General features: G+C 36.9%; 1 protein-coding gene across 2 annotated transcripts in view; it reads left to right on the forward strand.

Annotated features, from left to right (window-relative positions):
* LOC122327180 (adhesion G-protein coupled receptor D2) overlaps positions 1-27,665 on the forward strand; it is a 68,446-nt gene that overhangs the window by 26,598 nt on the left and 14,183 nt on the right. For both annotated transcript variants that reach the window (XM_043222362.1, XM_043222363.1), the window contains 4 exons: positions 9,527-9,568; positions 13,828-13,881; positions 16,955-17,105; positions 27,498-27,580. In XM_043222362.1, the coding sequence (XP_043078297.1) occupies positions 9,527-9,568; positions 13,828-13,881; positions 16,955-17,105; positions 27,498-27,580 (330 nt within the window). The remainder of the gene's footprint in view (positions 1-9,526; positions 9,569-13,827; positions 13,882-16,954; positions 17,106-27,497; positions 27,581-27,665) is intronic.

Here is a 27,665-nt window from a genome sequence, read left to right on the forward strand (position 1 = left end):
TGTGTCTCGTCAATTACCCTGTGTATTTAAGTCCTGTGTTTTGAGTTCTGTTTGTCCGAGCGTCAAGGTCCCTACCCTATGTCCCTACCTGTGTTTATCCTGCCTGCCTGTTCGACCTGCCTGCCTGCCTGCCTGTCTGTATATCTTTTATTTTACCATTCTGGAATTAAACCCCTTTATTTTCATTGAATCTCGTTGTGTGCTCTCGTGCTTACCACACAACCGTGACAATTATGCAGTTTATTTCAATTTAAATAATGCAATTTTTTAACATATACATTTATGAACGAATCGCGATGAATCATTCGACCGCACTAAAATACATAATAATGTTGTGCAGGAGGTCCAGTGATTGAATCCAGTGATCTTAAAATGATCATCATTATCAACATTAAACATGACGAACACCTTTTAGGTGAGATCAGTTGCAAAGCTGCGCGCACAATACAAAGAACAAATAGAAATATTTTCATTGAAACTCCTCAATCATATCAGATTTCATGTTTCAGCAGAGACGCGTGTCACGCAAATAGTTTGTCCTTTGAGGATTTGCTTAGTAAACTGTCCTCTGCCACATCCTATTATCATATTTTCACAGCTTTTCACGAGTCTGAATATGCGATCTTGTGATGACTAACCTTCAGATGCATCTGAGCATCCATTCAGCGCATAACGAGATATTACACCTCTGAATAGAGCCGCTTGACTTTGTACCAGACAGCCGGGAAGGCGCAGAAACGTGGTTGTTATAATGATCCCGATTGTTATTTTTTTCTGCGTCCAATTTGAGAGCAGAGAGGGTGTTTCTGCTGTGTATGCGGTTGCGCTCTGCGATAGCAGGGAACATCTGTTTTGCGCTTGTTGTTCCTCTTGGCTGCTTCTCAATTGGATTTCCTCAAGCAGGTCCAAGAGCTGTCACCTCTGCCAGGCTCTGTTAGCTATCACCGCCGGACCCTATATTAAGAAGGGCTTTCAGGGCTAAGTTAATAACTCTCCCCGCCTCCCCTGACTGCCTCTTCTTGTTGGCTGCCGGGTGGCCTGTGGGTATCCCTCTCGCGTTCTCCTTTCCAGCTCCTCCTTGCCTCAAGAGGGCCTTATGTGTGCTCATTCTCACCCCCCTGGTTTCTCTTCGCTCCTTTCTCCTTTACTCACACTTTGGATAAAGGAGCGGTTCAAAATCTTAGCACCGTTTCGGAGGCAAAAAGGTCTGTTATATTGTAATACGAGGCGCTTTCAAACCAAGCAGCTGTGGAGCGTCTGCGTGACCAACGCAAAGTCGTTCGCAAAATCATTCTCCATTGAGATTTTTGGCAAAGACCCGCCACCTTCACTGCTGTTACCATGCGGGCGCGCAATCCTTCGCGAAATTCTGCAATGGCTTTTTTCGCAAAGTCCCGCCCCTTTCGTTACTGTCGCGTCATGTTCAGACCGAGCAGCTGTGGGGAATCCGTGTGACCAACGCAATCCCGTCGCGAAATCATTTGCAAAATTCTTCATTGAGTTTTTTGGCGAAGACCTGCAACCTTCGCCACTGTTACCATGCCCCCCAAAAAAAACGCTAAAAAACATCACAGAGCTAAGAAGGAACTGCCGACTGATTTAGTAAATACCGATTTTTTACCGTTGTAATACGACTCATTTCATGCTGCACGTGAACCGAACGGCTTTTCATATTTATTAATAATTAGCATCAAATAAAAATGAATGAACATCAAAAGGTATCTTGTTTAGCCGTGGAAAGACACTATTTTCAACGAATTTTGTTGTGTTTGGTCAGATTACTTGTCAGTCCAACTCTCTTCGAAGGATTATTCGCGTAGGTTTCTGTCGAAAAGATTTAATTTTGGAAGAATAATTTTCTGAATAATGGTCAGTGATATCAATTGTACCTTAAACTTTTTTGTTGTTGTTGCTTTTATATGCGTCCAGACTGCAATGCGGATCAAATCAAATAATCAAATGATTATATTTAAAAGTCAGAGATCTTTTAAAATCTCAGTATTTTTTTTTATTCATTATAATTGTAGTAATTTTTATTACACTGTCTTTTTATGATAAAATTGAAAATGAAAATAATTTTAAAATGGTTTATAACTGGTTTCTTTTGGCTACATCGAAAGTTAGCCAACTAAATTTGTTTATTTAAATGTAGCTAAAATAATTTGCACACAATTACTTTTAATGTTCTTTTGTCAAGTCAATTAATCTTTTTTTCAGTGCATAACAATATTCATAACACAACATTCCTCTGATAATAAATAATAACATAATAATAAGTGAAAATAAATAATAAAAATAAATACTAAATTAACATTGGTATCTCGTCGTGTTTTGTATTTTTTTATTTTTTTTTTTAAATCTAGAACACTTTATCTTCATAGCAGCAACTTTAGCACAGACAGACTCCAGCAAACAATATCACTTCATTCGAACTTCTCTTACTTCCTCGCTCATTTTCTTTGCCCCATCCCGCCTCGATCCCGTATTTTCAGAGCTGACTGGCAGAGCGTTAGTTTTCTTTACTTCACCCTTTGAGTCAGACCACCCCGTGCAGGCGGATGAAATAATGTTGGCAGCGCGTCGATAGATCGGATAAAATTATTTTGTCAGCGACCGGTTTAATAGTGAAGGGCAAGTGTTACAAATTCCATCCCTCTATTTAATATGTCAAAAAGTCCAGGGGTGAAATCGAACCCAGAACGAGTTCACGTTGTTATTGTAGGCCTTACCTTTAATATCCATCTCCAGGGTGGAAATTACAAATCAGAAACGGATAGCTGATTACACACCGTGCTTCATTTCCAAAACACCAGACGACAGCTTTACAAACCCCAACGTTAATCCGAACTCTCAAATCTAATCTAGACTTAACGAGGCCTACGACGCTTTCTCACAGCTGGGCCTGCTTTCGAAGCCTCTCTGACTTTCCCACCACGTCTCCGAATTTGATCCGGTTTGGAGGTTCTGCAGTACATCAGCGCCGAGACCCCGGAGCTGACATTTGGCCCTTTTTTAAAAGACGGCTGGCACTTAAAGTAAACGCTGTGTATACAACTTAATTAAACTGTTTTTCTGGAGGGCGTCGGAGACATTAGCGGGTCTCTCAGAAGAGCGTGAAAAGCGTCTTTTTCTCTCGCGCTCTGATTTCTTTTCTTCCAGAGCTGTTCTGTCTCGTGTTTCTGTAATTATTGCCACATGCGGGAGGTTCTCCTCGCAGGCCTGGATCTCCTGACCCGGCCCAGATTGATACATCAGCCTCAGTTTGACAAGACGAGACGTTTCTTCGCGTCGGCTGCGCGTAATCCTGCCAAGATTAAAGGCGGGATGGGTGTCCAGAACATTCGATATTCCATTAGCTGCGGGAGAGTCGCTCTTTATTTGTTGAAGCACCTCATTAACGACTCATATTTGCTGACCTTGGACTAGCATGTTTTCATCTGCTGTCGTGATTACGAGCAGCTTTTACTTTTCGTTTCTAAAGTATCTGTAATTTAGGGGCCGGATCTCTTTATTAACGAACTTTTAACTGCTACTTTTTTTAATGCACTCCAAATTTGCTGCGTGTTAACATTTAGTTCGGTAGTTACTTCATACTAATAAACAGCCAACTAATAAAAAGTACAGACAAAATGCTACTAATAATAATGCAAATAAGCAACTAGTTATTAGTGAGGGCAGGTCACTAAACTCTATTTAGTATATTATAATATAGTAATTGAAAATATAAATACATTTGTATGTGTATTATAGTAAATATATTATAGCAAATATTTTTAATAAATAAATTACATTTTTATTTCTTTTAAATATATTTTATATAATTATTATATACACCAAGTGTGTATACAGTGAAATCAGAATAAATAAAAATGAATAATAGAATTATTATATTGATTTATTTTTAGAATCCATTCAAACACAATGATTTCACACATATTTATATGTATTTATATATACGAATATAATTATATTTATTATTATTATTATATTTTTCACACACACATATTATTATTTTTTTTTATATAGACCTGCACGAAGCATACAAACTAGAATTTGTGTACAATTTCTGATCTTTTTAAATGACGTTTTGTGGTTTACATAGTCCAGAGCTGTAATGGCTCCACTCACACACACACACACACACACACACACACACACTTTCACCCAAAGCAGATGTTGACAGTCATCTGGTTAGCTGTTGTAGTTGTGCTTTTTTGTGCGTTTGTGTGTCACACCGAGCAAACTAGCCTCAGTTTAAGATTGCCCTGAGCGTAACCCTAACCTAGCCTTCAACTCCTCTGTAAAACCACACACACACACACACACACCTGATACCCCTCATGTCGTCATCAAAGACCCCCGCGCTATTCACTAAATTGAAAAATTGGTTCCAACCCCGAACAGCGAAGAGCTGGTCCCGCTCAAACACGGCTCGTTTCTCCAAAGTGTTTTCCATGGATAAATTAGTCGGCCAGATAGATACTGTTTCCTTTCATTACTGCTTACTAAAATCAGATGCTGGGGACCATGTTCAGTGCTTTTGTCACTCCATCCGTTCATCCGGTCAGCTCCATTTGTTCACCCTGCATCATATATATATTTATATATATATATATATATATACAGCGCAGAGATGGAGAGCTGCCCCGTTCTCTCTGCCCATACACTGTGTCCCTTTAATCATAGTTTTCATTTCAGTACATTGAAATTTCCCTTACCAAGGACAACGTCATAAATAAAGACAAAAAAGGGTTTTGCGGGGGAAAATTTTGTACCTGCTCGCGCTCTAACTTTTTGTGCATTAGGGGACCGGCGAAGGGATAAAAAAGACGAGGTGGTCATCTGTGAAAATTTATAATCATTTATTACGCGGCAGGCGGCGAGGTGAAGTAAGTAAAAGCGCGAAGGCAGACATCCATAAAAAGGGACGTGAAGCCCTTAAATGAAAAGCAAAGTGAGTTTCTGTATCTTGTCGTAGGTAATGAGGAGCAAGGGCCTTTCTTCTCCTCGGAGTGAACGCACTGTTCACATTTGAGAGGGATTTATCTGTGTTTGAATCAGGATGGGGCAGGCGGGAGTGACCTCAACAAAAATATTTCACTTCCTTTTTTGTGTTATGTTGATTCCGTCTGTATCTACCCACCGCCACCAGTCGTTGTTCAAAGTCAAGTGTGCTGAAATCAGCTCAAAAAGCGGACAACGTTTATTTGTGTGCTTACTATATATTATATAACATAAACAATATTTATTTCAACAAATATTTTACATTTAAGCATTACTACCACTATTGTTATTGATATTAGTAGTAGTGGTAGTAGTAGTAAAATATGTTTTAGCATAAATATTCTGAAATATTTATATAAATTAATAAATGTCATTGACTTCATTACAGTTATAAATAATAATAATTGGTTATTACCAATTTAAAAAAAACTTCATTATCATCAAATGTTTGAGCAAATATTACAAATTATAATAAGTGTATTATTATTATGATAAGTATGATTATGATCATTTTTGTTGATGTTAAATATGTATTAGCATGGATATCAACATATATTAAGTAACGTTTTTAAATAAATTACTACTGCCACTGCTACTTTTATAATAATATTGCTAGTTAATATTTTTATTTGAACAAATATTTATTATTTGTATGTAAATGTATTATTAATAAATATGTATTAGCATAAATATGAACAAATATTTCTTTTAAGTAAATCAATTTAGTTGACTACTTGTCAGAAGTAATAATGATATTGATAGTATATTAGTGTATATTATTATTATTATTATTATTATTATATTAACAGTAGTAGTACTAGTAAAGGTTTTTATATATATATATATATATATATATATATATATAATGTTCAATATACAATATATATATATATATATATATATATATATATGTATACAGCTCTAGAATTTTTATTTTTATTTTCCATTTTGATTTTTTCTGTATCCACCTGACCCTTCAGGTTTTAAGGAAGCGATAGAGCCCTGATTGTCCTGATTGTTGGACTGAAATCATACTCGTGAATGCGTCATGATCTCTGGGGTGCCGCGTGTTTTTAGAACACAACATTTGCCAGCTCCGAATGCGTTCTGTTTTTAAACAACGGAATTGTTTCCTAATTAGTTTGGTTAGCAGATAATTTATGCTTTTTGTTTGATGTATAGCAATACAATCCCTTTGCATACATTTTCACCATTTTAGAGCCGAGTTCAAAAGAAATGTGTTTTTTTTCCCCCCGAAACCCAAAAAACACAATGCATTTAAATGTGCTCCATTTTTCCGTGTTTGTTTTTAGCTCGTCATTAATGAATTAACTTTTTAAACAATTCTTCATTATTGTTTTGGTGCCATTTTATTTTTATCTCAATTATATTCTAATTGATCATTTTTCATAATATGCAAGGGATGTTTTTCCCACTTTGTTCAGAACACAATGAAAGCTTAAACACAAATAAGGCCCATGATCAAAAACATGATAATTCATTTGCAATACTAAAGAGGAAATTGACAGTCTAATGCAAAACAATGGGATGCGTGCCGTATTGTCTTTTACCCCCCACTATCACTGGGTATTGCTTCCTCAGTCTGAAAAACAGGACTGAAACGTTTAAACAACGTTACAGTGTTTTTTCACATTTTTGCTCGTATTTGTTTATTTACAACAACGTATGTAAGAACGTATGTAAACATGCATATTCATTTACATAATAATATTAACATTAATTCATTTATTGCAATGCTAACTTTTTCCCCTCCATCGTTTAAAAAAAAAAAAAAAATGTTTTTAATGATTTTAACGGAAATTTGACGGCAAAATATTCCGAATATTTTCTGCTATGCATATAAGAGCGTTTTATATTTCAAAATAAAGAACCAAACTTTTGTGTTTTATCATCACTTGAATGCAGATAGGTTTCGTCAGAAATACAACATTTTGGACAAAAAAACGGAGAAAATTTTTTTTGTAGGAAATGGCGTGTTTCTACTGAGCGGAGCGGTACGGTACGAGATTATGTCCATTTCCATGTGAGTGGTACCAAAATAGCGACCTGTACCGTGCCACTTTTTGGTACAGCAAAGGGTACGAGAAGGGTTGAGCCAAACTCACTACAAAAGACAACGGGATCCCGTTTATTTACGTTGGCTTATTTGCACAAAAAACACAACAGTGTATTTTATGATTTTTACATTTTCACACAAACAATAGTAGTTGTCAATAAGCCTCCTTTCTGTTCTTGTGGACTTGTGAAACGTCGTTATATTTAACTTTGTATATTTTGAACCTGACCGTAGTACAGCGCTCATTTGTTTGCTTTTGTCTTTAGTTCCTCTCAGGCCTCTTATACTTTTAGAGTGGCTATCATTGTTCATTCTTTGACCTGTAATTAATTATGAATAATTGCATTCAGTAAACAGAACTGGTGATGATGATGTTAATAATAATAATAATAATAATAATAGTAATTAATAATAAAAATATTTAATTGTTTATGTGTGCATAAATATTTCTTTAAATAATACATTTAAAAATTTAATTTTTATAATACAAGTTTGCATAACAATTGTGGATTATTTAAAAATATTTTATGATGAATGTTTAAAGAAATATCTTTATCATGTACATTTATTTTAATATATTATTATTGTTGTTGTTGTTAATATTAATTTCAATATTTATGTAAATCACTGTTAATATATTAGTTTTAACAGCTGTTGATGATTTTTGTTATTAATATATTATGCTAAAATTTCCATTGAAACAAATATTTCTATATTTAACATTTGTTTAATTAAGCATACAAATATAGTATTTTAATATTAATAATAATGATGATAAATGCAAATTTAATGATGTCTGTCTATTTAATATTTGATAAGCATTCTTATATAGCTTAAATAGCTTAACAGGCTATTTAGTACTGTCTATTTAAACATATCTATAATAATAACAACAATAATGAAGTTTCATGCTTATAATAATATAAAGTTTTAATATTACATAAATTAGTCATTTTGAATTATTAGAAAGAATATGTATCAATAAATAAATATACAATCAATATTTATTTTAAAAAATATCTGCAGAGACAGCATTTTAAAAAATTTTCAGAAACATGTGCGACATTTCATACCGTCTTAAGGTGCCAGTTTTTATTTATCAAAAGTAAATATGATTTCAATATGCCAACGTCAGCACTAGATATTTCTTATTTTGGTTTTCATAGACTAGTGTACAAACCAAATAATTCCTCTTTATTTTCTCTTATTTTATGATAGATGTCACTGCTGCTTTGACAGTAGCTGATAGCGTAGCACGGCCTCATGGGAGATCTGATGAAATGAAGTGGGCTGGCATCACAGGCAGAGCAGCGGACATCAAATCACGCTGTCAATGATGATACATTGTGATCCAGCGCTGGCAAATTGGACGTTCCAAACTCCTGCCTGATCGATGTGACTCTATCACAACACGCCAACAAAACAACCCAAACGTCAAACTCCCAACAGAAGGAACGTAGACCTTGCAGCGCTTTGAACCCGACCAGAGCTAAAAAGCAGCGACTTCTGTGTTCACAGTCAACCTTTAACTAAAACTAAAAAAGCAGAAAAGCCCGTGACCTTAAGTTAGTGCAACTTTTAATTTCCTTGAAAATCCCTAAAGACGCGCAACTTTCTATATTCAGTAGAAATGCCACTTTTTTATTTTATTTTACCACCATATGTGCCCTCTTTTTTTTTTTTTTTTTTTTCCTCAAGGGCAGTCCATTCACGCACGCTCAGACCCGGCTCTAGAGTTGAAATGGCTTTTCTTTTCGTCCTCCTTTGAAGACAGACATTATGGTTAAAAAGCGAAGCGCGTATATACACAGATATGCAATAAATTTGGCTGGCTTTGTTTGAGTCGACTAATAAGGCTAACTATGAATGAGTAATTTGGCTAAAATGCCTTCATTTACTCGTTCCTAAACGCCTTTGTTCCTTCGGAGGAATTTAAATCACCTCGAGGAAGAGTAAATGACGATCTCTTCAGATAATTCCTTGCCGTTTTCACATTTGGTATCGCAAAGCCGTCGCTTCGCATTCTTTGAGAATTCTTTGAGAGTCAGTGCAACTTTTAATTGACCCTTTTTTTTTTCTTTTCTTTGGCTCTCCAAACCTGCAGATGCACAACTCTTCTCTTGAATAGCCAACAACCGTGGAAGTAATGAAAAACTGCCTTTTTTTTTTTGTCACCACATGTGCTCTCGTTCTGTGCATCCAAGGGCAGCCCATTCAAGCTCCCTTTTCCCTTTATTTCTTGTGCTTTAAGTCTATCTATCCCACTGATTGTTCTTCTTTAGCCTCTTTCTTGCTCGCGTTCGAGGGCAGAATAGGCTTCGGAAACCTTGGGCCAAAGTTCAGCGTAGTGTTACGCGTATCAGCTTCAGAAATGCGGTTCTTATTCATTCGAGAATCTCAGAAAGACTCCTAACAAGTTCTTTCTTTCTTTTCTTTCTTTCGCAGGGCCTCTTCATCTTCCTGATATATGGAGTGTACAACACTGAGGTAAGTCCGCAGTGCATCTCAAGGCTGACTGAGTGAGTGAGAGAAATGACATGATGTTTCTGATGGGACCTCCGCCCCACCAAAAGGAGGGCGGATTGAAAGCGAGCCCTTTTTTTTTTTTTTTTCCTCCACATGAGCGTCCCACTGCCCTTCATGCTTGGGCTAACTTATATGCATCCAGGCCCACCATTAAACACTGACACCCGGAGTAAAGAGCCAGTCATCCCTCAAGCACATTGGCCAATATTTCACTGCCTCTTTAAGTTTTTAAACTCATGGTCTTCCATTTAACATTCTGACATTAGAGCTCGGCGGCGGCTCGGAGAAACCCATATGTATGCGGGACGCCGCCGGCTGGAAATTTACCTGCACTACGCCTATTAACATTTAGATGCTCTTCCAAAGACTGAGAAAATGTGGGGATGAATGGGAAATAGGTGAATATGTACCATAATGCCATCTTGAAATACAAATCCAAATGTGAACAACCACATACTGTATGAATGACTACAAGCATCGTTGTCCAATCTGCAATAATATCATTTTTTGTTCTATTGTTATAAGAACAACATCTGTCTATCTATCTATCTATCTATCTATCTATCTATCTATCTATCTATCTATCTATCTATCTATCTATCTATCTGTCTGTCTGTCTGTCTGTCTATCTATTATTATTCATATGAATGCATATATAAACATGTACATTGATGGGTATGTTAAAACTAATTAATAGATAATTACTCATTTATATAACCTTTTAAAATCATAATGTATTTAAATGATGTAAAACTGTATTATTAATGTTATTTATTACTAATAAATATTTGTTTAAACAAACAGACAAATGTTAATTTGTATAGATACATTTTGTGTATAAATAGACAAATATTTATTTTAATAATAATAATAATAATATGTACTGCCTTATTTGATAATAATACAATAACAATGTTATTGTATCTAAAATTGTATTATATCTATAAAATAAATTCAGTAGTAGTAGTAGTTTAAATAAATATCTAAATATTTATTGTATTAACTATTTCAGTAAAAATAATAAATATGAAACATGGGTTACCTACATTTAAAAATATTCATTAAGAAAAATATTTATTATAGTCACGATTTCAACAACAATAATCGTAATAATAATATTAAACAATACTGCATGCTAAAATAAACAAATAAAATTTCTTTAAATAAATGCAAAAATAATAATTATATTATTAATAACAATAACAAACATCAACATTAATAATAAAAGTAACTGCATTTATTATATATTGTAAATATTATACGTGAATTAAATATTAAATAATCAATAATATTTTATTAATTAACATTCCTTTAAAAACAATCATTTAAAATGTCATACATCAAATATATCCGGCCAAATTCGAGTGCATGGATAAGTGCAGTCAGCAGGCCATAGACCGCTTCTTCATTTCCTCCTCTCCTTTCTTCATCTCCACCCCTGAGTATAGATGCAGCTCCCCTGCCTTTTCTCTACCTTTGCTTCTACCTTTTCAGCATCTACAAAAGAGGTGTAAGGAGATGGCCCTGAGACCGAGCCCCGTATTGACACAGCAGAGACTCACTGGTGACCCTCTCCGCATTGTAAAATAAATCATCGCCGCATTCTTGCTTAACAGGCTTTTTTAGTACGTCGGAATCTATTTTCCAACCCCCAGCTCTCCTTGACCCAGAGGTCTTCACAATTTGTGAGCAGCTTGTGTCTGCTTTACACTTTTTTCAAAGAGGGTTTTGTTAAATATGAAATACAAGAATCGCAGCTTTTCGTTTCTCGCGATTCCACCTTGTTCCTTATTGTGCCGGCGAATGCAACGAGAAACAAGAGTGGATTAAGTTTCACCGTCCAGCAAATGCACATTTAATCGAATAATTGAGGCGAACGATTAAAGTGTCCGCATACAAAGTCCGTTTCACTCATCTGTACGGTTGATTATCTCAAAGGAAACACGAAAACGAGAACATAGCATAACTTAGCATAGCATAACTTCACATCTGTTAAGACATGGGAATATTTTGCAGATATCGAATGAATCAGTTTTGATTAGCTTTATCTGATATTATGTCTAGTTATATCTTGAACGCGAGAATACCTGTAATAATGAAATATTAATAACGCCGAGAATATTTTTTCGTTTACATACAGTAGACTGTTTTGGCCCAAGAACATATTAAAACCGATCATTAAAAAATCGTTATATAATTTAGTCCGTTTTCACCTAACAATTGTCGTCCTTGTTTTTATTAACTTTTTTTTTTTCCCCTTTGGCAAATGTGTCCATTTGCATTGCTTTCATATGGAAATAGTATCTAATGTATTTTTATATCGAAACATTAGGGCTACATCATTTTAAAACCTTGAGAGGAAAACAGCTAAACTGCTTTTAAGAGCAGCAACTTCAAAACGGCTCCTTTCGATGCTGGAAATGCTCTTTTTCGAGTAGCTTTCTGTGATTTTGTTTTTACCCGGAATAAATTGATTTGATTTTCCAGTTCCATTCATTAAAGGTACAGCGCACTCAAAGTGTGGGAGAGGCAGAAGAGAGTGTCTGTTTGCAAATCTGACGTATTACCGTCGACTCCGAGCTGTCAGAGCTTTTCTGTTCTCTTCATTAACTCTGTCGTCACGCTGATGGTGTTTGTTCAGAACGGGCTGGCGTGTGTATATCTGCATGGCAGCAATAATTTATGACAACAGCAGAGCCTAATGAAGTCATAAGAGCTAATGCATATTCACCAGTGAAGCTCGTGCTGGGAAATGCAGACAGTTTTTTTTTTTTTTTTTTTTTTTTTGAGTTCGGCTGGAAAATAATATCTAGCAGGCCAGGAAAGGCATGATGTGGGGAATACTGACATATAGGTATAAACACACATACACACAATTATTCGTAGCTGCAAAAAAAAAAAAGTTATATAGTGTATTGTAAATTTAATTTAGTTTTTTATGTGTACCATTTTATATGCTTCTATTTGTTAAAATAAATGTAAATATGAATATATAATAATTTGAATAATGTAATAATTATAGTAATTTATAATGTAAAAATGTATGTGTTGGTATATCGTTATTACTGTAAAAAAAAAAAAAATATATATATATATATATATAAAAAATCGCATATATTTACTATTTACTGTATGTTTAATGTTGACTTGTAAATTGACTTGTAAATAAGTCATTATTAATAAATAGTGTGTGTATACATACTATATATACACATACAATATAATATATGAACAAAACTCTTTTTTAATATTAGTAATATTTGTACTTGCCATGCATACTGTCACGGTCGTGGTTTGACGCAGGAAGGAGCACTCGAGAAGAGAAATAAACTTAAACAGGTTTAATCTTCGTGACGGGGAAAATAATATATATATATATTCGGACAAACGTGAACTCAAAACACAGGACTTAAATACACAAGGTAATCACTAAATTAACAAGACACGGCTGAAGACAGTAAAAGACAATTAACACGAAGGGAAGGTAGGGCACAGAGAGCACATGGCACGAGACAAAAACAATAAACAAAGAGTCCAGAGACGTGATATATATATATATATATATATATATATATATATATATATATATATATATATATTTTTTTTTAATAACATGAATATAATTAACATTAATAATAATAATACATTTTTATATTTTTTTATATATTTTTTGCCATAAAGATTAAAAATAAGCCTACATTTTAGGCTTAGCAAATTGGCATCGCTGTGACATAATAAACATGCTGCTGGAAAACAAGGCTTTCAATTTGATGCATATTTACGAGTTATCTGCTCACTAAAATAAAACCGCACGAGTTTATAGTACTGTGTATGTCATTCAACATGCATCACCCAACATCCACGTTTTTCTCACACAGTCTAAATGTAATTTGTTCTGCAAGGGTGGTCGTTTCCTTTATCGCTATATTCCCGCGGCCCCCTGTACGGTGTGACGGATGAGAGGTTAAGACGCTCTTCTTACTTTGCCCACTCTACGTGTCACTTTCAGGACCCATTACGTGTGACAAACTGGAACATTTTGCTTGCCGGCACTCATTGACTTTTATGCAATGCCGGCTGTTTGCTTTCTCTATTCCCAGTCCGGATTGAATTTCACCTTCCCTGGGCCAAGACTCATGCGAGTGCAAAGTGTTTTGTATGAAGTGTTTAGTACCGAGTCATGACATTTTAACCGTCCACCCCCTCCTTGTGATCCACAGGTTCGAAACACAGTCAACAGAATCAAAGAAAGAAGAAAAGCCTTAAATTTCTCCGTAAGTTCTTGCACGTTTGCATGTTTTTTCGACACCCGAAGGCCTCTACACTTTATATAGCGCAAAATTCATAACACGGTGCATGTTTGACCCCCGGTCCTGTTTCACACACCCACTCAGGCCACCTCAATCCAGCCAATGTCAAGCAGCAGCCCTGGGTTACATGTTTCTAATCCTGTGGAAGCTCGTCCCTTCACATTAAACTGTCAGGCCAGTATTTATACGTGAGGCTGCTGTTGACGGAGATCACTTAGCTTCACCAAAGCGGTTTAAAAGTAGTTAATAGACACCCCCCCTTCAGCAAAGCACCTCACCTCCAGCGGTTCCTCTATGAATGGCCACATTAACTCTCCTCCGGGCTTGTCACGGTTTATGGCCTACGGTAGTTTGTCCCGCTTGGCCCTTGCTGCGCCACCAGGTCATTGAGAACGGAATGAGACAATTTCTAAAGGCGGATTGATTTTAGAATATGGCCCCCTCCCTCTTCCCTTTGACCCCCCTGACAGGCCCGACACCGTTAAGACTGGGACTTGTAAAAAACGACTGCGGCCCCAAACGCGAGTGCCAGGTAGCAGCTGATAAATCGTGGCGGGTCGTATTAGCAGTGGGACCCTTTAGCGCTCTCTGGGCAATTTTCCAATTTTCGAAGTCCACGCGATGAGATTCGCTGGCCGCGTGTGGCGGATGGTTTTTTTGCTAATGCCATTTTGTGCCATAAATCTAGAGGTGATATACTGTATCTCGCCGAATAGCTTCGGTGCTGGACGGGGTCCAGAATGGGATAGGAAAATGTACTTTTCTTTATTGGATGAGAGCAGTGGTCAGGGAATGTACTGACTTCCAATATAGTAGTGATAACGTACAGGACATGCTGTAGATGGATGGCTTTTTGCCTGAGGGAACCCTTACAATTTTCAAACTCATCGTAGAGTGAACTGATGTTTATTTTTGTAACTGTCTATCCATCCGAGACCACCATATCAACCACTTAGAATGCTCAAGCAGCCATCTAGAGCAGTTAATCACTGGCCTAGCAACAGCCTAGTAACCACTGTGAACAATACAGCAATACTGTGACCAGGCAACCACCGGCTGTCCGTGGTTTTGTCAGTTTGTCTGTCTGTCTGCTTGTCTGTTGTTTTGTCTGTCTCTCTGATTTTGTTGTTTTGACTGTCTGTCTTCTTGTCTGTTGTTCTGTCTGTTGTTTAGTTTGTCTATCTGTCTTCTTGTCTGTTGTTCTATCTGTTGTTTTGTCTGTCTGCTTTTGTTGTTTTGTCTCTCTGTCTGCTTGTCTTCCTGTTTTTTCCGTCTATCTGTCTGTCTGCTTGTCTTCTTGTTTTTTCCGTCTATCTGTCTGTCTGCCTGCTTGTCTTCCTGTTTTTTCCGTCTATCTGTCTGCCTGCTTGTCTTCCTGTTATTTACGTCTGTCTGTCTGTCTGTCTTCTTGTCTTCCTGTTTTTTCCGTCTGTCTGTCTGTCTGTCTGTCTGTCTGCTTGTCTTCCTGTTTTTTCCGTCTGTCTGTCTGTCTGTCTGTCTGTCTGCTTGTCTTCCTGTTTTTTCCGTCTATCTGTCTGTCTGCTTGTCTTCCTGTTTTTTCCGTCTATCTGTCTGTCTGCTTGTCTTCTTGTTTTTTCCGTCTGTCTGTCTGTCTGCTTGTCTTCCTGTTTTTTCCGTCTGTCTGTCTGTCTGTCTGCTTGTCTTCCTGTTTTTTCCGTCTGTCTGTCTGTCTGTCTGTCTGTCTGCTTGTCTTCCTGTTTTTTCTGTCTATCTGTCTGTCTGCTTGTCTTCCTGTTTTTTCCGTCTATCTGTCTGTCTGCTTGTCTGCCTGTTTTTTCCGTCTGTCTGTCTGTTTTTTTGCCTGTTGTCTCTGCATGTTTATCTTAATTTATTTAAGTTAATCTGTCTATTGTTCTGTTTGTCTGCCTTTCTGGCTGTGTACCAGTCTATCTGCCTCATTTAGTCTTTTTTCTCGCAGCATTATTTTTTTTATGCTAGTGGTAAAGATATTACACTATACTTTTAAATTTAAATCAGGCTTACAAATATAATCATTATCTTTTTTCTGTAGACTGTTATTCAATGAATTTAAATGATGACGCATTGAGTCTAGTAATTATACAGATGATTTTTCAAGGTTTTTTTATTACTTCAGTCTCCATGAATGTAGTTACTGTAAATGGCAGATAATAATTATACCGCAGTATATTAAAGCCCCATTTACTGAACGTATGTGTTGGCTAATTAATATTAATATTAATATCTTTATCCTTCTCTCTATAGTTGCCACTCTTGCTTATTCATGAGCCAGTCCAGTGCTGCCAGGGCGCTTCACACCAACTGTCGCCTGACCCGTGTGACCTCACACTTGTACATACTGTGGCAGATTGCTTGAGAAAAATAAAGCTGTCAGTTGCACCGGCCAAATGAAAAACGAACGTGCTGCAATACTAGCAGGGTCTGGATCCCTGACAGCCCTGAAATATAGATATAAATTGGAAGCAGATTAGTTTTTTGATCCTAATTCAAGTTTTGGCAAGATATAAGACGGAAAAGAGAGAGATGTATACTACATATATGTGCATTTCCTGTTGTAAAATGTACACTCTTATGAGTTTAAATGTTGATATAGTGCTAGGTTATGCATTTACGTCTTTCTGAGAAGAAATAAACTTGAGGCGCCATCTTATCCAGGGCTGCGTTTCAAAGCCCATTATATGTCGTTCTGTGATACAAGGGTTAAGGTTTGTGGGTTTTTCATGTCAGATCTAGTTTACATTCTTTTGAGACCTCTGCGGATATTTATTTTGTGGTACCTCCATACATGTCTGTGTACTTTTTGGTCGTGTATCACGTAATGCATGGCTGCTTATGTCTGAAATACGACTTTTTTGATATTTAACATTTGTCTTAGTTTGATATTTCTTCATATCCATACCAAATCTAATGCACATAAATGCCTCTTTGACATTACATGCGATATATTAAATAGAAAAATGCAAAACTGAAGTATTTGCTCTCAGACTGTGCCCCACACCGTACTGATAGTAAAATGCATTTTCCTTTTTTATTTCAGAACTGTGCCAGTTCCAGGCCCTCCAGTTCAGTGGGCAGTTCTCGACCGGGCAGCTCCCCAGGACCAGGTGTTTTGGACGGCCAAACAGTCACTTACTCCAGCAGCTCATCGACCCACAGCGACAACATCACCCAGAGTTACGACAAAACAAGTGAGCCGTTGGTTTATTTATTGATCAGCTCAAAAAAAACCGAAGCATCTTTGTAAAGGTTGATTGGCCAGCTCAGATGATGCACTTGTATATTTGGGTTTGCGCATACATGTGTGTGTATTTTCAAATGCCAATGTGTTTATATAAAGCAGAGCTTTAAAAATCTGTGCTAAATTATGGCGAGAGCAATAGTAGTGATTGGCAGAGAGGGTGAACTCTAAGACGACAGGCCTGTTCTGGGCTTGTAATGTTCTCCAGACACAGAAAAATGACGGGATCTGATCGCCTTTTCTGACCCCAGCATTTCAAGACTGAATCGTAGAAATCTCAAAGGGAGTTCACTCAAGTGAGAGATTTCACGATGAGAGAAGGCAGTAAATGAAGGAAGTTATTTTGTGAAAAATATATAAAGTCCTATTATTACTACACACCTGGCCAAGCTATTATTTTTTTAGGCATTCTGTATTTGATTTAATAATTCAAATAAAATTATTTAAATTAGTGTCATACGGTTAATAATGATATACGTATTATAAATAATTACATGTTTATACAATTACATATTCATTGTGTTATATTTTATGTTATATATAAATATATTTAATTAGTCCTGGGCAGTGATTAAAATCGCATCCAAAATAAAAGCTTTTGTTTACATAATATATGTTTGTATTTACTTTATATATTTACACATGCATGTATACATTTAAGTAAAAATATGGTATGTTTATTTATTAAGTATATTTATTTATAATATAAATTATATGAATATAAGTATATACATGTAAATACATTTACGTATTTTCTAAATATATACTGTATGTGTGTCTTTATATATACCTAATAAATGTACACAGTACACATATATAAAAATAAAAACATTTAGTTTGCATGTAATTAATATGTGTTTAATATAAACATATTGTTACATTTTATATATTATATTAAACACGTGTTTATGTAAACATAACATAACATAATTTTTTTAAAACTAGATGCATGTATTTGTATTTATATATGCATAATAAATACACACAGTGCACATATATTATTTAAACAAAAACCTTTATTTTGGGTGTAAACAATCTATTGAAAGCAAAAATGTAACATTTTTGAATTAATAAATTATTAAATATACTGCATTTTGACTTATTATATCAATACTCCATATATAATTAAATAATAAATAAAACAAATGTAATTAAAACGTTTAATATGTTTATTACAGTATTGATACTCCTTAATTAAATAAAATGAATTTAACTAATACTTTCATTAACTTAATTCACTTTACTGTATTTCTACTCCATGATTAGTTACTTAATTAAAATAAATTATTAAAATGAATACTCATTTTACAACTACATTTAAGTTATAAATAAGTAAAGAAGTTGGTATTCCATATTTATATTTATTATTTTTGAAAGTAAATTTAAAATCCATTTTTATTCCAATGATTAAATAATTACAATTTATTTTAAATCATATTTAAATATAAAGTGTAATTAAAGTTACTTTTTTTTTTTTTTTTTACTTTTGACACGTGTCCTTTTTTCGTAGCTTAGCTTTTCTCGCACAAAAACCGTGTGAAACATGACATTGCCAATCAAAGAGCAGAATCAGACACATGCTCTAATTTATTTTGATTGGCAGCTGGTATTATCCAGCCCATTACTCAAGGTGAATTTGCTCTGAGAGGAATGAAATGGCAGTTTTAGCAGGCGTCGCACACGCAGACCATATGCATATGCAGAAGGGGCCGTCTCGTGCATATAAGTGATGCAACTAATCATCTTGACGAGACTCGCCCGGACTCTCGCCATAATCGCTTGAGATGCGGGCCATGATTGAAGATTTGTTTTTAATGCCGAGCAATTTTTTAAACCAGTCAGCCAGCCACACGACTAAGTGCTAAGAAGAAACGTATGTGTAATGTATCTAAAAGGAAGAGAGTCTCTCATACGCATATGAGCCCAACTGTGAAAGGCCTTGTGTCGTAACAAATAGGGCTGAGCCCACAATAAATGCTGCTGAATGTCCTGATTGTTTATAACTGATTGTTGTGTCTCCTCAATTCAAGGTCATGTAATTCTCGAGAGTGAGAAAAAGCGTTTACTTTCACTTTTGATCAATTCATGTCTTTTCATCCTTTGAGGCGATGAATTCAATCTGCCAATTATGAAAACAAGAACACGCTATAAGCAAAAGAAAAGCGGGAAAGGACAAGTGCTTATGGAAAAGTATGGAGTTTTGACTAAATTTAAACTCTGAAGTCTTTTTCCTCTTTCGCTGCTTCATTTTTTTTTATTATGTTACGGTATAGCGTTAGTACATTCAACCGTAAAGCAGAAGGTCAAGGGGTACAGTACGATTTTGTATGCTTTCTTTCTTCCTTTTTCTCTTCTTTTCCACCTTTTGAATAGGTGACCTCAAAGGAGATACAAGTCAATCAAAAGGCTGCACTCCTCAAGGGTCAACTTGAAAAGGTTGATAAAAGCAGAAAGCTCGTTTCCACGCTCTGTCTTCTTCTGAAACATTCTTTAAGACGTGAAGAAAGATGCGAGGCATGAAGTGACCAAATCTGAGGTCAGGTAGTAGACAAATATGATAAGTGCTGGGTGATTCATTGTCACTTTTGAATGAATCGGATAAAAAAATTATATTACCATATTTGCCTTATTTTATTCTTGAAATGAAGCATTATTTTTCATTAAAATGTGCTGTTCTTGTCGATATGAATGTTTGTTGATATGAATTTGTTTTGGAGAACGTGTTTGCCACGGACACGCAATATAAAGCAAACTGAATTATTTGCTCAGATGCAAATTCGGGCGGTGAATTAGGTGACGTGTTTGCCACGGACACCCAATATATGTAATATAAAGCAAATTCAATTTTTGCACGAGTAGATTACATGCAAAGTTTATGCAAAGACACACATAGATTCAAATTCGGCAATGATTCGAGTGAGGTGTTTGCCATGGACGCGCAATATATGCCTCGATCGCATTAACATGATGAGTTGTCACGCAAGCCAATCGCCAAAGAGTTTATTCACCCTAGCTTCACTCCACTTTGACATGTCCGGTTCTTTCTGAAGTGGAGGAGAGCATTATGCAACGATTTAGTGAATATTCACTTTGCGTTCGGTCTGCGCAGACCATTACAATTCATTTTAATTTGTTTCAGTCCAACTGACACCAAACACTTTAGCTTCAAATGAACCTTTTAGATGACTCAAGTTATTAGTCAGCATATGTGTCAGTAATTTGTTGTTGCGTTCCCACATTTTCAGAATTGCAAGTTTACGTCAGGTGTCACTACTAATTGTAACTAATCGTTTATGTTGGATGTCACAACAAATGATGGCGTATATGAAGACGCGATGATTTGTTATTGCATACCAACATGCAACGTAACGCAGCAGTGTGTAATCCTACGAGTGGATCTGTAGCAAAGTCGAATCCATCTGTTGTCATCCCCACCTCCCTCACCGACACACACTCTCACGAAGATTGACAACACCTGACCTTGAAAACTGAGCGGCCTGACATTTTATATAAGATGTTTGTTGTTTGTTGTCCCAAATGAAGACCGTGTCATTCGATTGAACAAGCTGAATACACAACTACATATTGTTCGTATAAATACCCAAATAAACAGATTACAAAAAATATGGTAGTGGTTAGATAGCTGTTTACATTCCTCTCTCTGAGGAAATAAAAAATCCTCTTCTCGTTTCCCTCGTTTTTAACTCTTCAATTCCACCGATAAAGCTACTTGTGATTGTGCGCGAATGATATTACTTATTTACTTTAAATCTGCTATAAAAGAAATCTGTTCATAATTCATCCCGCTGCGTGAGTGTTTTGTGTGTGTGTGTTGGGTGATGGATGTCAGCGATAACAAATTGTAAGGAAAAGTTGAATTTGTATCTGCTTAGGATCCCGGCTGCCTTATACATATGGCTCCAGGTTTCGTGGTAATAGGATCTTTGATGGATGGCAGCCCTCATCGGTCTCCAATTTTTTTTTTTTTAGAAGATATTTATTTATTAATCTGTCTCTTTATTCAGTCAGATCATCCCCGGCGGGGTCACTGTCACATAAGCACCTGCATCAGTTTTTTCAGCTTTTTTCATCCTTTCTTTTATAGTTCACATCCAAAGTCACTTATGTGCATCTCAGTCACTCTTCAGCCCGCAGGCTAACGGAGGGTAAGTTCTCCGTCTCATCTCGGAGCTCTTGTGGGCCGAGGCCTTCCTCCATCTCTCCACCCTTTTCTTAATTCTCGACACATGTCAGATGGACTCATGCCCCGTAGGCCTTCTCATGTGTATGGAGATCTGACATCAATTCCCCCATATTTATATCGCTAGCAAAATGCTCCTGGACTTGTAAGGAGACGCGTGTCGGTCTATTCATGTCTATCTATGATTTTAAATTCAGATTTATTCTATGTCCCATTCACAGTTGCTTCTCTCCCCTATGCTAAAAGTGTTGGAGAGTAACTAGTTATATGTGACAGTGCTACATGATATAATTACACAATAAAAATAACAGTACAGTTACTGAAAAAAGTAACAACATCAATAAGTTATGCAAAAGTTAATTAATGACAATTTTTTGTATATAGTATGCTTTATTTTTTTAAGATTTGTTTAAAAATGATTAACAGTTGAAAACATCCATTAGGTATTTGGAGAAGTAATCAAAATGCTCAAATGTAATCAGTTATATTACTTTAATAAAGTAAAGAAAATAGTCGCATTACATTTTAAAAAGGGTAACTTGTAATCTGTAAACAGTTACGCTTCCAAAGAGATATATTTTTTTGAAAAAACAATATATGTCTTAGGAATCTAAGGGACAAGTCAATATTTTATATGCAAAATGAGAAGTAATGTAAAATGTATATTTTTTTAAATATATTGTTGATTTTGTATGAATCGTTAGCATCGCTCTCAAAATTTGTTTTTAAACAGTCTATTATAAGTTTCTATCATGCTTAGAAATTAGCTGTCTATGTAGATAGCAGACAGTGAGGCGGCTCAATAGCTTTTGGAATGGAGCTATATGTTGAATTAGTAATCAAATAAGTTTCACGCAATTGCCGTACGCCCTCAATAGTTTACACTAAGATGACAATCTCCCGATACCACGATCAGCTGTCCAAACCATTGTGCAGTCTGCTATCTCAGGTCACTTAATCCCGCTTGTGACGCCAACCAGCCCTTGTCCCTTTAGGGGTGACCTCCTCGAGGCCATCATGTCACACCCCTGTCCCTCAGAGAGCTCCCCAACAAGAATCACGGAGGGGGGTGTTTTAAAGGGTCGGTGAGGGGGTTGTAAAGGTAGTATGAGTTTGAGTGTAGGGTGGGGGTGACAGCGCTGGAAACCAATGGTGCATCAAGACACTTCTACCCCGCCACGGTGGCCATAGATCAGGGCAGGGCTGCTGGCGGACCGGGTGAGGGTGACAGGGGAATAACATCCCTTTCTCCTCAATCGACAGGGCCCATAACTCCTGCCTCCCCAGGGACAGATTGAGAAAGGCAATAGCCAGGGGCTGTGAAGCAGAGATGCTTGGGAGAATTGAAAGTTAAAGAAGCAGGAGCAGAATGTGTTTTTTTTTTTTTTTTTTTTGGGGCGCTCGCACTTGGGCCCGCTCTTGCAATCTTCTATCGTTTTTTTTTTACCACTGAGGGAAATCATTTTCCCCAGTTTTTCCAAAGCAAGTCCACTGCGTACAACAAAATTATGTTTCTTGCGCGATTTAAATGCATGCCCGAGGACGCAAGAAAAGTGCAGTGAAGTATACTTCCACGGCATCCCTTGTTTGTATGCCGGCATGCAGACCGTGAAGCCTGCAGTGATAGTGCTGTGTCAGGACTGAAGCAGAGCGCCAGATTTTATAGCCTGATCAATTTCCCAGTGGCTTATTGAATGTCTTTTAAATGGCTTTTTTATTTTCAATTATAACCTACTGTGTCTCGCCTGCCACAGTGGGCCAACATTTGCACTGCCGGATAATTTAAACCCCTACTTTAGGAAATTATGCATTTTATATCGCCTAAATTTACAATCCCCCACCCGGCGACAATAAAAGGTGAAGTAACCGAATGGATTTTTGCGTACTGTACGTCGTTAACGATTGTGCCAGTAAGTATTTGTTTGCCGCTAACTGGCGCGTACACATATTGATGAATGAGCTACGCGACCCGTCCACCTTTATGGAGATTTATCTGCTTATTAAATCCAACTTGCTTTCAGATGCCGTTATCAGCTTGATGGAAGCAATAGCAGATTGAAGTACCTCTAGAGAACGACCCAAAGTTAGACAGGTGCATCGAAGTGCCCTCGCCCGCATCCCAACCAGCCCTCCTTATCCCAAGCACGCCAAGCAACCTGAAGGTGAAAGAAGTGCTCACCGGAGCTCATTGGAAAGTAGAAATGACAGTAAATTTTTCAGCCTCCCTCTCCCTCACTCCTCCATGAGATGGGAGATCTTGTTATAGCAGTCAGGATGAGAGGGGGTCAGGGCAGCAAGCCGGCATGCGCCTGTTGATGATTGAGGAAAAGAGGAGTAAATTCATTCTGCTCTCGGCACTTTGTCAAGTGCCAGTAGCTTACCGTTGAGAGCCAGTCACCCATCACCATGTTACGACCTCAGAGGTCAGCGGCAGGCTATAAATCAGCAAGGAGAGAGGTTGCGGTGATGCTGCAGAGCCGAAGAGAGCTGATGCGACTATTGCCTTCGCCGTGCCCCCCTCCCTCTCTTCCCACCCGTATGAAGCCGAGGAACCAAGGCCTGCATAAAAATGATGCCCAGCCCTTCACCACGTGTTGCTACTTCATGAAAAAAAACTCACCATGGACTGCATGGAATAAAGTCTTCCGCACCTTGATTAGATTGTTTATTGCGATGCGGGCTACTTTGTAAGTGCCCTCATTCTCCTCGTGCAAAGTATTGATTTTTGCTCTATAATGAAGGATTCCGTAAGTGACAATGTTTTTGATTACTCGCGACAAACCTCCTTGGAGTATTAATTAAAACGGCAGCAGATGTGCAGGTGTGGGAAATCATTAGAAAGAGGCCCCAGCCTGTGGACAAGTCCCTCTCCCAGCATGCAACGGCTCTGCATGGCAAATAGGACGCTTGAGAGGGAACGCACACCTCGCAAGTTCATCTTAAGAACAAGCGCGGAAAAAAAACGCTACGTGAATGTATTTATCTGGATCGGTTCTTGAACGTTTTTTTTGTCTCCTGTTTGTTTTTCAAGCTGAAACTCTAGATTGGTACACGTGAATTGTTTTGCTTAAACAAGATTGTCAGAGCTGTTTTACCTAACGCCATTCGACTGGACGATTCCAACGCAAACAATGGGCGAACGTCAATGCGACGGTTGCCTCCACTCTTCTCGTTAATTGATATATCATGAAATGATCGATTTCTTACGCACCCATGTGCTAGCGTTTTTCTCTGGCGCACTGGGAGAGAGCGCTAGGAAAGGGGATCTGGTTGGTCAGCTCCTGCTTTCAATATTTGCTCCTATTAAACTGTGATTATCCTGCAGTGCCTGGCTTCTCTCAAAGTTGAAGAAAGAGAGTGCAGGCCAAGACAGCGCATTTTTTTCCCAGAAAGTAAAAACTTCCTGACAGCTCTGAAGGTTTATGAGGTCTTCTGAAATTATTGAATACCTCATGTCAGCTCATTTTGAGCTGTATATATTGACATTTGCAGATGTAGAAACTGAAGTCAGCTTGAGAAAAGAATGAGACATTTTAAGAAATGTTTTTTTAGATTACATATTTCCCAATAGTCCCTTGTACTATGAGACTTCACAGGACTGATATGTAGTTAACTTTTAACATATGTACTTGCATTTTTTGAGTTCTTGTGTATATTATTAATTATGATAGCTGTCACTATATAGTTTTTTTAGCGCGAATGATTTCTTAAGTATCCTTGGTCTACTGCATTTGATAGCATGCAATTTTCTCCGACATTTTTGACTGTTTCACGCAATTCCAGGTAAATATCTCGCAATTCTCTTTACTCACCAAAAAGTAAATAGCTAATTTTTATTTTAGAATTCAGTTTTTTTTTCCTGGCAGTTGCAAGTTTTTTGCGCAATTATGACTTCATGTTTAACAATTCTGACTTTTCTTCTGAGAATTGAGAGTTCCTCCAAATTTGAGACTTGATTTCTCTCAATTCTGAGTTTATATGTCACAATTCCTAAACTATTTCTTAAAATGTTGAGTTTATAACTAGTTAATATGTCCCAGTTCTCTTTTTTTAACACAAAGTAAAAAATACATTTTTATCTTAAAATTCATTTCTTTTTCACAGTTGCGTGTTTTTCAGAATTTTAGACTTTGATTTTGAGATAAAAAGTCACAATTACAGTTTTATGTATTTTTGTTCTGCGTTGGAAACGTCTTTCATCATTTCTGTAAAATAACATGTATGAGCTATGGAAATGTGTTTGCACTCTAAATTACAGTTTCACATATTTACTGGTAAAAATCAAAATATACTGTGGGTTTGGAATACTGTAACCAATCAGCATCCATGTTCTGTTAGTAACATTTTATTCGCCAAAAATTTCTACTTCCAAATTATCTAGTAGTAAAACAGTTAAAATGATTGCCACCATAGCCACCTTGTCCCGTTGTGATTTCACAGAATAGCAATAACTATAACAATAATAACAAGATAAGAGCTTTTCATTGCCTCTTGAGCTCACGCAGGTATTTCATTCTCAGTTTGCCTGATTGTAATGAATTGAACAGATGGTCCAGAACTAAGCCCGCCTTTGGGTTTTATACTCTGTTTACCTTTAGCTGTTTACCTCAGCTGGTGCTGTTTTATCAAGAATACTTTGAGATCCGGGCCAGTGTTGAAACCTTGAAGTTTCTAAAGTGCTGATGTAAGACTGACAATAAACCATGTGTTAAGAAAGTAACAGAACAATGGCAGACGTGGGAGCGTTTTAGCAACCTGTTTGGAAACAATCACAATTTCTTCAGTTGCGTTTATCGCTATCGCAAGATTTTTTTTTTACAGCTTATTTACTACTTAATTTATTCCATCTGATTTGTCTCCTCAAAGAGATTCTTGATATCTCTAAACAGCCTGGAGAAGCTGATCACACACTGACACTTCCACAAACTCAGTTAATAGACATTTTGACACGGCAGAATGATGGACTCCTTGAATGCGCTGACCTCTTTCCTCCGGACGCCCCTTTCGCCCTCCCTCTCTCCTTTCAGCCCTTCATCCCTCCATTTCCACCCATGTAGATGAGACAGAGATAGATGAAGATATTTCTGATGGGCAGCCATTTCATAGCAACACACCAAATGAGTTCTGGCTGCCCCGGCCCACCCTCCTTTGCAGGAGATTAATCCTGTCGCAGGACGCTTGCCGACCATGAATGTCCTGTGTGTTTAGGAGGCTGTTATTTGGAGACAGAATTGAATTTACTCACTGTAGCTAAGTCTGATAAAACCTCCCTTTTGGGAACAGCCTTAAATGTATATTAGCTTTTATTACTCTAGTTTCAATTTATATTTTAATTTCAGTTTACAGTTTATTTATTTTGGTAGTTGTTTCATATTTTTATTGAGATTTTTGATTAGCTTTATTATTTTGACTTATTTTTTTGCATTTATATACGTTCAAGGCAACATTTCTAATTTATTGTAACTTTTTTAATGTGAAATTTATATTTTGATAAGTCCACACATATACAAAGAGATCTATTACTTCGACTGCAAAGTGGAAATTTGACATGAAGTGAAGTTCTCACACGCCTCCTGTTCTTTGCATAAAGTCAATGACTGTTCATTGTGAGGAGCACCGTTCTATAGCTCTTATCTGACTTCTCGCTTCAATAGTAAGTGACTCTTGAATGAAGCAGTAGCACTGACGCACAAAGCCTGGTATGTATTCAGGACATGCTGCTCACAGGCCTGATGTCTTGGACTTCATGTGTACTACGAAGTGCCCCCAGATTTATGGGCACAAAGAGACCCCACCAATTGGGGACTGAGCCCTCTGGGACGGGAGGCAAAGATTGTGCTCATCCCTACCATACTATCATAGCATCTAAACACAAGTCGGCCATAAATTTGAAGAATTTATACCATGGTGGTGGTGTGTGTCTTTTTTTTTTCTGTGAGCGTTTGATAAAGGTTTTAAAATTATAGCTCGTACTGTATTGATGCGCAGTGAAATATTAGCTCGCACCATGGATTGTTGTGTTATTTTGGGCTGGACAGTTGGATAAAAGACAATTTGCGATTTGTGTGTATTTGTATAGTCTCGCAAATTTTAATTATAATTCTTTTTGTTTGCCACTTTCTTTGTCACGTGACTTCACAGGGCATCTGTCCCTCCCCTGTGTCCACGACGACTTAAATGAAGAGCTGCGATGTCCTGACACTGGTGTCCACCTCTCTGGACAGGTAAGGCCTCACGCCAATCCTGCACCCATCTATCAATAAGGATCCAAGGTTATTTGACATCTGAAAAGAAAATCAATTCGCTTCT

Source organism: Puntigrus tetrazona, chromosome 22 (assembly GCF_018831695.1).
Source record: "Puntigrus tetrazona isolate hp1 chromosome 22, ASM1883169v1, whole genome shotgun sequence".
NCBI lineage: Eukaryota > Metazoa > Chordata > Actinopteri > Cypriniformes > Cyprinidae > Puntigrus > Puntigrus tetrazona.